Genomic DNA, 12,541 nt, shown 5'->3' with positions numbered 1-12,541 from the left:
CATAGGTGCTATACTCTCCAACTAACAATGCAGTGTCTAACTGGGCAGAACTTGATCCTTAAAATTCCTCCATTTGAGTTAGAGTCATAGAGATGTACAGCATGGAAACAGACCCTTTGGTCCAATCAGTCCACGCCGACAAGATATCCCAACCCAATCTAGTCCCACCTGCCAGCACCCGGCCCATATCCCTCCAAACCCTTCCTATTCATATACCCATCCAAATACCTCTTAAATGTTGCAATTGTACCAGCCTCCACCACTTCCTCTGGCAGCTCATTCCATATACGTACCACTCTCTGTGTGAAAACGTTGCCCCGTAGGTCTCTTTTATATCTTTCCCCTCTCACCCTAAACCTATGCTCCCTAGTTCTGGAATCCCCGACCCCAGGCAAAAGACTTTGCCTATTTACCATATCCATGCCCCTCATAATTTTGTAAACCTCTATAAGGTCACCCCTCAGCCTCCGACGCTCCAGGGAAAACAGCCCCAGCCTGTTAAGCCTCTCCCTATAGCTGAAATCCTCCAACCCTGGAAACATCCTTGTAAATATTTTCTGAACCCTTTCAAGTTTCATAGCATCTTTCCGATAGGATGGAGACCAGAATTGCACGCAGTATTCCAACAGTGGCCTAACCAATGTCCTGTACAGCCACAATATGAATTCCCAAGTCCTGAACTCAATACTCTGACCAATAAAGGGAAGCATACCAAATGCCTTCTTCACTGTCCTATCTACCTGCGACTTCACTTTCAAGGAGCTATAAACCTGCACTCCAAGGTCTCTTTGTTCAGCAACACTCCCAAGGACCTTACCATTAAGTGTATAAGTCCTGCTAAGATTTGCTTTCCCAAAATGCAGCACCTCGCATTTATCTGAATTAAACTCCATCTGACACTTCTCAGCCCATTGGCCCATCTGGTCCAGATCCTGTTGTAATCTGAGGTAAGCCTCTTCACTGTCCACTACACCTCCAATTTTGGTGTTATCTGCAAACTTACTAACTGTACCTCTTATGCTCACATCCAAATCATTTATGCAAATGACAAAAAGTAGAGGACCCAACACCGATCCTTGTGGCACTCCACTGGTCACAGGCCTCCAGTCTGAAAAACAACCCTACACCACCAACCTCTGTCTTCTACCTTTGAGCCAGTTTTGTATCCAAATGGCTAGTTCTCCCTGTATTCCGTGAGATTTAACCTTGCTAATCAGTCTCCCATGGGGAATCTTGTCTTACTGAAGTCCATATAAATCACATCTACCGCTCTGCCCTCATCAATCCTCTTTGTTACTTCTTCAAAAAACTCAATCAAGTTTGTGAGACATGATTTCCCACACACAGAGCCATGTTGACTATTCCTAATCAGTCCTTGCCTTTCCAAATACATGTACATCCTGTCCCTCAGGATTCCCTCCAACAACTTGCCCACCACCAAGGTCAGGCTCACTGGTCTGTAAGTTCCCTGGCTTGTCCTTACCACCCTTCTTAAACAGTGGCACCACGTTAGCCAACCTCCAGTCTTTCGGCACCTCACCTGTGACTATCCATGATACAAATATCTCAGCAAGAGGCCCAGCAATCACTTCTCTAGATTCCCACAGAGTTCTAGGGAACACCTGATCAGTCCTGGGGATTTATCCACCTTTACCCGTTTCAAGACATCCAGCACTTCCTCCTCTGTAATATGGACATTTTGCAAGATGTCACCACCTATTTCCCTACAGTCTATATCATCCATATCCTTTTCCACAGTAAATACTGATGCAAAATACTCATTTAGTATCTCCCCCATTTTCTGCGGCTCCACTCAAAGGCCACCTTGTTGATCTTTGAGGGGCCCTATTCTCTCCCTAGTTACCCTTTTGTCCTTAATGTATTTGTAAAAACCCTTTGGATTCTCCTTAATTCTATTTGCCAAAGCTATCTCATGTCCCCTTTTTGCCCTCCTAATTTCCCTCTTAAGTATACTCCTAATTTCTTTATACTCTTCTAAGGATTCACTCGATCTATCCTGTCTATACCTTACATATGGCTTCCTTCTTTTTCTTAACCAAACCCTCAATTTCTTTGGTCATCCAGCATTTCCTATACCTACCAGCCTTTCCTTTCCCCCTGACAGGAATATACTTTCTCTGGGTTCTCGTTATCTCATTTCTGAAAGCTTCCCATTTTCCAGCCGTCCCTTTACCTGCGAACATCTGCCCCCAATCAACTTTCGAAAGTTCTTGCCTAATACCGTCAAAATTGGCCTTTCTCCAATCTAGAACTTCAACTTTTAGATCTGGTCTATCCTTTTCCATCATTATTTTAAATCTAATAGAATTATGGTCGCTGGCCCCAAAGTGCTCCCCAACTGACACCTGAGTCACCTGCCCTGCCTTATTTCCCAAGAGTAGGTCAAGTTTTGCACAAGCCCAATTATTTGCCCTTCCTTTGTCCCCGCTATTTATTTTTGTTTCTTTTGACTTTAGGGGAAAAGCTGATCACATTGAAGGGTCGAGTAGGCTCAAAGGGCCTCCTCCTGCTCCTGTTTTCTATGAAATGTCACTCCAAGACAATTGAAATATTGCTTTGTCCTTAAGAAACTGTTTTAGTCAGGATTCTGGAAAACTAATCATTTGCCTTTTCAATTCTATTCTGATTAGTAACTTTGCTAAGACTTTCTTTCTTTGCGCTCTTTGATAATATTCTTTGTTATTGTCTTTTTTTCTTGGTTGCCCTCTACATTCAGAGTGTAAATACCCCAAGACCTATTAGTTTTAAGATCAGGTTTCCCCATGTCCTTGAGCTTTGTCTTTTCATTACATGAGTGCTCTTTAATTTTCCCCTCTTCCTGTAAATTCCAAAAGTGGGATCAATCACATTTTAAACTTGGAAGCATTGCATAGGTCTGGAGTGATCAATTCTCTCCGATTTGATAAGTAGAGCACTTTGCCTATGTACTGTTGGGCAGCATTGAAAGAAATAACTGATTTACATCACATTTTACATGTCCTCAAGATGTTTCAAAATACCTCACAGCCAAGGAATTGTTTTGAAACGCAGCAGTCAATTTGCATACAGCAAGGAGCCACAAACAGCAAGAGATGTAGGAATGTTGTTGACAAGGACTCCTCTGCTCTTTGAATGGTGCCTCAGGGTGTTTTGCATCCATCCACATGGGTAGATGTGGTCTGTTCAGATGCTACTAAAAGGTACCATCTCTGACAATGCATCATTCCCTTCTTGCAACTGCATGAAATTGCCAGTTTATTTTGTGCTCCAAACTAATAGGGCACCTAAAATTCTGCTCGCTTCAGATGCACGGCAAACATTATGAAAGAGGACTGTGTTTATTTTGAAACAGAGTTTACTGTAATCTAACCTAATCCACTGTACTCTGTACTTTGCATATTATCATTAGTTTTAAGATTGAGCCAATAGGTTTTTAATTGAAGGAGGAAGCGCGGGGGGAATCCAGCACCTTCCTTTTCCTAATGCTCAGGATTTTAGCCACGGTACATTCTTCATTGGAAAGATGGTGCAAATTGGCATCACATAGAAAAACAAAACGTGTTTAGCACCATTCACAATCTCAGGAAGTTCCAAAACACTTTATAGCTGATAAACTATATTTCAAGTGCAATCGTTTCTAATCTAATCTAATCTAATCATACGTGAAGAATAAGAGGATGATCGGGAGAAGGTAGGGCTGATCAGGGATAGCGTAGGGGACTTGTGCGTGGAGTCTGAACAGATAGGGGAAGCCCTAAATGAGGTTTTCGCTTTGGTTTTCACTAAGGAAAGGGACCTTGTTGTGAATGAGAACTTTGAGGAGCAGGGAGACAGGCTTGTACAGATCGAGATTGAGGAAGTTGATGTGCAGGAAAGTTTGGCAAACATTAAGACTGATAAGTCCCCAGGGCCAGACCAGATTTACCCCAGGTTGCTCCGGGAAGCGAGAAAGGCGGTTGCTAAGCCACTGGCGAAGATCTTTGCCTCCTCATTCTCCACAGGAGTCGTACCAGAGGACTGGAAGGAGGCGAATGTTGTTCCTCTTTTAATAGGGAAATCCCTGACAATTATAGACCAGTCAGTCTTATGTCTGTGGTCAGCAAGGTTTTGAAAAGAATTCTGAGGGATTGGATTTATGACTATTTGGAAAAGCATAGCATGATTAAAGGCAGTCAGCATGGCTTTGTGAGGGGCAGGTCATGCCTAACTAATCTTATTGAGTTCTTTGAGGAGGTGACAAGACAGCTTAATGAACGTCGAGCAGTGGATCTGGTGTATATGATAATGCTCCCCATGGTTGGCTCATTCATAAAGTCAGGAGGTATGGTTTACAGAGAGATTTGGCTATCTGGATTCAGAATTGGTTGCCTGACAGAACTGGTTGTAGATTGCAAGTATTCTGCCTGGAGGTCAGTGATGAGTGGTGTCCTGCAGGGCTCTGTTCTTGGGCCTCTGCTCTTTGTAGTTTTTATAAATGACTTTGGATGAGAGGTTGAGGGGTGGGTTAGTAAATTTGCAGATGATACAAAAGTTGGAGGTGCCGATGATAGTATCGAGGGCTATTGCAGGCTGCAGCACGACACAGACAGGATGCAGAGCTGGGCTGAGAAATAGCAGATGGAGTTCAACCTGGATAAATGCGCAGTGATGCATTTTGGAAGGTCGAACTTGAATACTGAATATAGCATTAAAGACAGGATTCTTGGCAGTGAGGAAGAACAGAGGGATCTTGGTGTTCAAGTATATAGGTCCCTCAAAGTTGCCACCCAAGTGGGTAGAGTTGTTAAGAAAGCATATGGTGTTTTGGCTTTCATTAACAGGGGAATCGAATTTAAGAGCTGCGAGGTTTTGCTACAGCTCTACAAGTTTCTGGTGAGACCACACTTGGAATATTGCGTCCATTTCTGGTCGCCCTAGTATTGAAAGGATACAGAGGCTTTGGAAAGGGTGCAAAGAAGGTTTACCAGGATGCTGCCTGGACTGGAGAGCTTGTCTTACGAAGAGAGGTTGACTAAGCTCGGACTTTTCTCTCTGTGTTCTGTGTCGTCATATTGCAAGGAACGTGGCAGCTAATTAGATGTGTATGCAGTAAGGTACCACAAGTAGTGATGGGATACTACCTAGTGATGATCTGGAGGGATAAACAATGCACAGTGAAATTTTGGGGGCATATCTCAATATGTAAAGTGTTCACTCAGGGTTAAAGGACTAAGTATCGCGGATAAGTTTCATAAAAGCAAAGCACTGCGGAAGTAGGAGAGTTGAAATAAAAACAAAGTGCTGGAGAACCTCAGCAGGTACGGGAGCTTCTGTAGACAGAGAAAGTGAGTCAACACTTCAATTTCAACATGACACTTTTTTATAACAACTGGATAATTTTTAATGCTATACAGGAGCTATGTGCTTTTCGATGGAAGCTGATGCTTGCATTAAATAAAAAATAATGGTAGAAAACTGCATGCATTTTAACATCTTTCTTTTGTGTTGAGATCAGCTGCTAAGGTGACTTACTGGAAATACTGTACAGCATTGATGTGAGAGTTTTCGCCAATTACTTTCACTGACCCACACACGAGGTGCTTCTGTGGATGAAAGAGAAATGCACTATAAATATTCTGGAATTCAACATGCCAGTTAATTACATAATAATTAATAATTCTGCGCTCCACAAATCATAGTCTGAAGGTGGCAGTGTGCTGATGCATGCACCACAGCCAAGGTCCTTCAATACCTAACTATGAAGTTGCAACTAGCTGGCCTCCGAATAGAATTGACATTAGGGCCTTTTTTATACATCCAACTGTTCATTGGCTTTTGGGAGAGAAAAGGGTGTGAATGAAGTTTTGAAATTGTTTAAATTTCTGTCCTGGTAATTATGGAAGTTAAATAATTTTTTGAGGCTCCCCCACTCAGTTCAAATTTATCCCGGTGCTTTGAAAATTGGGTCCGTACATCTGCAAAGATCACTTTTGATCTTCAGCCACTGTCTAATTTGATAGGTTAAAACAAAAAGGTGCAACTCAAACTCTTGAAGGAACTATGCAAATAACTGGAATAAACAACAAGAGAGGATGGAACAGACGCAATTTTTGGATTTCGACTGAGAATTCTAATTGTAGCAAAAGAGCTCAGTGTTCTAATGGAAATCCTCCATGGGTTATTCTTGTATCTGAAAATTAAGAGTTGGCCATCCAGCCTCTTGAGTTGATTGTGCTATTCAATGAGAACCTGGCCTATTTGTCAAACTAACCTGAGTCACTCGATCTCGGCCGGTGTTCAGGATTTGCCAAAGAAGGTCAATCTTCTGCTGCTGAAATTCCTCTTCACAGCCCACCACATGGATCACCAGACACTCCTCAGTATTCTCCTAAGATACCAAAACAATCTGCTGACTTTTCAAAACATATTTACATTTGAAATTGTGTTAATCAGGTGAGAGACGAGGCTATTTGGCCATCATGACCGTACTAGCTCTCTAAAAGAGCTATCCATTTATTCCTTAAAGCCCTGCAAACCTTTCCCTTTTAAGAACCATAAGAAATAGCAGTGGAAGTAAGGCCATTCAGCCTATTGAGTCCACTCTACTATTCATTCATGGCTGATTGGCATTTCAACGCCACTTACCCACTCTCTCCATGTATCCCTTAATTCCTTGTGAGATTATGAATTTATCAATCTCTGCCTTGAAGACATTTAACATCCCAGCCTCCACTGCGCTCCGTGGCAATGAATTCCACATCTAAGAATGTCTCCAATTCCTTTTTGAAAGTTGTTCTTGAATCTACTTCCCCCATCCTTTCAGATAGTGCAATCCAGATCTCCATAAATCATCAGCTTTGTTCAAAAAAACCTACCTTGTTCCTGCATCTTTTGGCAATTACCAGAAACATGTTTCCCACCCAGTTTAATGCTAAATAATATTTTATTGTAACAAATCTAGTCCCCTGTTCCACAATGCCAGATACCACATCTAATCAAAAAGGTTTGGTGAGTTGCACTACCACTTTGAGCATTTTACAGACTCATTTGTCATCTGTTTGCAGAATTAATACATCCCTCTGTTATCTGACAGCTCAAAACTAAACAGAATTTAAAATACATGGCAATGTTACTAAAACACCCACTGGGAGAACTAGTTCAGAAAGGTGAAACTTTACAATGACACTGTTCTGAGGCTAACACTGAATCAATGGAAAAAGCTTTATTATGTCGACTGACATCCCTCAGGATGCAGATTTGTCGCTTAGAACAGGATTCAATGAGGGAACAGAGTCTTTTCCATTACAATAAGCTATGCTTTCACTGACCTCTTTGACTATGTGTTGAAGCTCTGCAATCTGTCTCAGTGCTTCCTCCTTCACTGTACAAAGAAGAATCATTTTATATGAGTTAACATTTGACAGTGCAACATGTATCTTTCTGAGTTTGAATACAGAAAGAAAGATATACTTTTGCTTTTAAGTGATTAGAATCCCTACAGTGTAACAAGAGGACATTCAGCCCAACAAGTCTGCACCAACCATCCAAACAGCATCCCACCCAGACACACTACCCTATCCCCACATTTACTGGGGCTAATCTACCTAGCCTGTACACTACAGGGCAATTTAGCATAGCTAACTTGCCAAACCTGCACATCTTTGGATTGTGGGAGAAAACCAGAGCACCTAGCAGAAACCCTCACAGAGGCAGGGAGAATGAGCAAACACTACAGACAGATAGCTGTCTAAGGCTGGAATTGAACCAGGGTTCCTAATGCTATAAGGCAGCAATGCTAACCACTGTGCCACTGTGCCACCTCATTCAGTATATGTTGCCATAATCATAAATTAATCTTAAAAACGACTCCCTGTTGGTTCTACACTTATTCTGTGTGAATAAATTGGATCGCTTTATGTCGCTGTGCTTGTTCATATTGGTGCTATTATTAAAGTAATAAATGAATTGAATGAAATGTGCACTCCAGATTTGTATTTAGATTTAATCGGTACCTGAGAAAATGTAAAGGCTTGTTGTCTAATCTTCTCTTGCATCTAGCTTCTTGTAGCAGCTGTGTTTGTTTAATTTACTATATATGAACACAGAATAAGAAACTGTAGGCCACTCAGCCCTTTGATCCTATCCTGCCATTCAATAAGATCATGGCTGATCTGAATTTAACCTCACCTCTACTTTCCTGCAGATTCCCAATAATCTTCCATCCCCTTGATATCTACCTCTGCCTTAAAAATATTTCAAGGTTCTACATCTGTTGCCCTTTGAGGGAGGAAATTCCAAAGACAATCCTCTGAATGAAAAATTGTTTCTTATCTCTGTCTTAAATGGGCAACCCCTTATTTTTAAACTATGACTGCTAATTCTAGATTCTCCCACACAAGCAATCATTCCTTCAATATTCAACCAATCAAGTCCCCTCAGGATCTTATACTTTTCAGTTAAGACACCTTTGAATCTCCAGTGTCAAGAGTGTGGTGCTGGAAAAGCACAGCAGGTCAGGCAGCATCTGAGGAGCAGGAGAATTGACATAACCCTTTGGACATAACCCTTCATCAGGAATGAGGCTTGTGAGCCAAGGGGGTAGAGAGATAAATGAGATGGGGGTGGAGCTGGGGGAAGGTAGCTGGGAATGTGATAGTTAGATGAAGGTGATAGGTCGGAGCAGATGGTGAAGCAGATAGGTGGAAAGGAAGATGCACAGGTTGGACAGGTCATGAGGGCAGTGCCAAGTTGGAAGGTTAGATCTGGATTTCCACCTCTGAGTCTCCAGTCAAGACTTTCTTCATAAGGTGATCTGCTCATTCCAGGTTGCTCTGGAATGGTTGCTCTGGAATGGAAAGGTTGCTCCACCTTCCCCTTTCTGTTCCTACTGAGCTTCAAGTAACACAATTCTATTTGCATATCCTTGGTGCATTTAAAATCATACCGTTTTCTCTTTCCCAAGATCAAAAAAACCTGCAACTCTTTTGCCTCATCCAGTTCTTCTTTTTCTCTTTCTTATTCTCTCTCTATTTCTCCTCAACACTCTCAGGTTTTAAAAGACAACCTCTAAGACTTTAGCTACTTGACAAACTGATCTCTTTCCAATGTCAGGAGTCACATGACACCTGGTTATAGTCCAACAGGTTTATTTGAAGTCACCTCATCGGACAAAGGAGCAGTACTCCGAAAGCTTGTGACTTCTGAGTTTATCCACACCAGTCCAACACAGGCACCTTCATATCATGACTCTTTCCAATGTTGGCTATGCCACTTTTTGAATATTACGTGCAATTCTGGTCTCCTTCCTATCAGAAAGATGTTATGAAACTTGAAAGGGTTATAAAAAGATTTACAAGGATGTTGCCAGGTTTGGAGGATTTGGGCTATTGGTAGAGGCTGAATAGGCTGGGGCTATTTTCCCTCAAGTGTCAGAGGCTGAGGGGTGACCTTATAGAAGTTTATAAAATGAAGGGCAGGGATAGGATAAACAGACAAAGTATTTTCCCTGGGGTGGGGGAGTCCAGAACTGGAGGGCATAGGTTCAGGGTTAGAGGGAATGATATAAAAGGGACCTAAAGGGCAACGTTTTCATGCAGAGAGTGGTGCATTTTTGGAATGTGCTGCCAGAGGAAGTGGTGAGGCTGGTACAATTACAACATTTAAAAGGCATCTGGATGGGTATATCAATAAGCAGGTTTTAGAGGGACAGGGGCTGGCAAATGGGACTAGATTAGGTTAGAATATCTGGGTGGCATGGATGAGTTGACCCGAAGGGTCTGTTTCCGTGCTGTATATCTCTATGAATCTGTGTTCATGCTGTCCCACATTAAAAAGTGTCTCTTCATCTGGAATTCTTATACAAGGGCAATTGAAGATGGGCAATAAATGCCAGTGATAAGGTTCCCCACAGTAGGCTATTATACAAAATGTGGAGGAATGGGATTGTGGGAGACATAGCAGTTTGGATCAGGAATTGGCTTGCTGAAAGAAAACAGAGGGTTGTAGTTGATGGAACATGTTCATCTTGGTGTCCAGTTACTAGCGGCGTACCGCAAGGGTCAGTGTTGGGTCCACTGCTGTTCGTCATTTTTATGAATGACCTGGATGAGGGCTTAGAAGGGTGGGTTGTAAATTTGCAGATGACACTAAGGTCGGTGGAGTTATGGATAGTGACGAAGGATGTAGTAGGTTGCAGAGAGACATAGATAGGATGCAGAGCTGGGCTGAGAGGTGGCAAATGGAGTTTAATGTGGACAAGTGTGAGGTGATACACTTTGGACGGAGTAATCGGAATGCAAAGTATTGGGCCAATGGTAAGATTCTTGGGAGTGCAGATGAACAGAGAGATCTCGGTGTCCATGTACACAGATCCTTGAAAGTTGCCACCCCAGATTGACAGGGTTGTTAAGAAGGCATGCAGTGTTTTGGCCTTTATTAATAGAGGTTTTGAGTTCCGGAACCAGGAGGTTATGCTGCAGCTGTACAAAGCTCTGGTACGGCCACACTTGGAGTATTGTGTACAGTTCTGGTCACCGCATTATAAGAAGGATGTGGAAGCTTTGGAAAGGGTGCAGAGGAGATTTACTAGGATGTTGCCTGATATGGAAGGAATGTCTTATGAGGAAAGGCTGAGGGCCTTGAGGCTATTCTCGTTAGAGAGAAGAAGGTTGAGAGGTGACTTAATAGAGACATACAAGATAATCAGAGGGTTAGATAGGGTGGACAGGGAGAGCCTTTTTCCAAGTATGGGAACGACAAACACGAGGGGACACAACTTTAAAGTGAGGGGAGATAGGTATAAGACAGATGTCAGAGATAGTTTCTTTACTCAGAGAGTAGTAAGGGTATGGAATGCTTTGCCTGCATCGGTAGTAGATTCGCCAAGTTTAAGTGCACTTAAGTCGTCATTGGACAGGCATATGGACGTACATGGAATAGTTTGGTGGGATGGGCTTCAGATTAGTATGACAGGGGGCGCAACATCAAGGGCCGAAGGGCCTGTACTGCACTGTAATGTTCTATGTTCTATGATACCCAAATCCCATGGATGAGTTTCAAAAAAACATTTCTGAAAAACATTCCCTAGGTTTTGATACTTGGGTGCCTCCAGTTCAATATTTGTAGATTAGTCTCACTCTATTTTTGCATATAGTGAAATTTGCATCACTCCATGTTCAAATTATCCATTAGGTGATTCAATAGCTTATAAACTGTAAGCTGAATAATGCCTGATTGTTTTTTAATACTGCTTTTTAACTGCCATTTTTAGGATATTGCACTTTGCATATGAAATCAATATTTGCAAAGGCTATCTTTCAATTTCTATTATTCAGAGGCAAAGAGGTTTTCATGCTATTCTGTTCCCACTCATTGTTATGTTCTCATTTTAGGAAAAAAACAAAGCAGCGGAACTCTAATACATGTCGGTTTTTTTAAAGAGTAATTTCAGAACATACCCAAAGCCATATCCAAGTTGGCATCATAACCTTCTAGCTCTTTGTCCTTCACAAACTGTTTTAAATGCACCTTGAACAAAGCATCTTTTGGCAGTATATGCTGCGCGTGGTTTGAAGAAGCCTTATCCTTCCCGAGCTGTGTATAAATTGACTCTGACAGAATCTCCTTGTAGCTGGAAACTGTTTCCTCGTTGGATGTGGTTTGTTGGGTGCATGGCCAAGTGACTCTCAATAATTTCAGAAAGTTGCCGACAGAGGTTCTTAGAGGAAGATTTGGTGTTACATGCACATCCCAGCTAAAGAAATAAAGGTTGTTTAGAAGTAAGAAATTCAAGCACCAAAAATACATAGGCTGTACCAACACAAAATATTATTGGTCACTTTTCATAGAATCCTTACAGTGCAGAAACAGACCACTTAGCCCATTGAGTCCACACCAAGCTCCGAAGAGCACCCCACCCAAACCCACCCCTGTAACCCTGCATTTCCCATTGCTAATCTACCCAACCTACACAACCCTGGACACTATGGGCAAGTTAACATAGCCAATCCAGCTAACCTGCACACGCTGGGAAGAAACCGGAGCACCCGGAGGAAACCCACACAGACAAGAGGAGAATGTGCAAACTCCATGCAGACAGTTGCCCAAGGGTGGAATCAAACTTGGGTTCCTGGCGCTATGAGGCAGTAGTGCTAACCATTGAGCCACCGTCCTAATCAAAAGCACTGAATCCCAGAACTACAACAACACATATAATTGACTCCAATCAGTTTTATATAAACTGGGACAAGAGCAAACATTTATATAGAACCTGTAATTAAATGTACATCAGAAAAGCAAACATTAGCAGTGTCAAAAAAAAACTACATCAGACCCAACGTTGGCCTTTATTTGAAGATGTTAGCAAACATCCAGAATCGTTGGTTGGAGAGGTTGGGAGGAAAGAATTCCAAATAATTGGGGTGAGAGATGAATGTCTCATGCCTGAGAATCACTGCAAAGGGATAGGGCTGTACAGGAGACAAGATGCAAAGAACCAGAGTATGAGCAGGTAAAAAATAGTAGGGGTTGCAAAAGCAGATTAGGTAAAGGCAGTTTGCAAATC

At 42.1% G+C, this 12,541-nt stretch overlaps 1 protein-coding gene across 3 annotated transcripts in view; it reads right to left on the bottom strand.

Moving 5' to 3' along the window:
- dalrd3 (DALR anticodon binding domain containing 3) overlaps nt 1-12,541 on the bottom strand; it is a 36,624-nt gene that overhangs the window by 13,967 nt on the left and 10,116 nt on the right. For all 3 annotated transcript variants that reach the window (XM_043707628.2, XM_043707629.2, XM_043707631.2), the window contains exons 3-6: nt 11,436-11,731; nt 7,308-7,360; nt 6,251-6,367; nt 5,512-5,582 (exon numbers count right to left, since the gene is read on the bottom strand). In XM_043707628.2, coding sequence (XP_043563563.2) covers nt 5,512-5,582; nt 6,251-6,367; nt 7,308-7,360; nt 11,436-11,731 — 537 coding nt within the window. The remainder of the gene's footprint in view (nt 1-5,511; nt 5,583-6,250; nt 6,368-7,307; nt 7,361-11,435; nt 11,732-12,541) is intronic.

Source organism: Chiloscyllium plagiosum, unplaced genomic scaffold (assembly GCF_037043375.1).
Source record: "Chiloscyllium plagiosum isolate Xiang-an unplaced genomic scaffold, Cpla_swu_hap1 HiC_scaffold_14, whole genome shotgun sequence".
In the NCBI taxonomy this organism is placed as follows: Eukaryota; Metazoa; Chordata; class Chondrichthyes; order Orectolobiformes; family Hemiscylliidae; genus Chiloscyllium; species Chiloscyllium plagiosum.
Note: the sequence above shows the minus strand (reverse complement) of the source record. Positions and strands in the feature narration are given on the sequence as shown.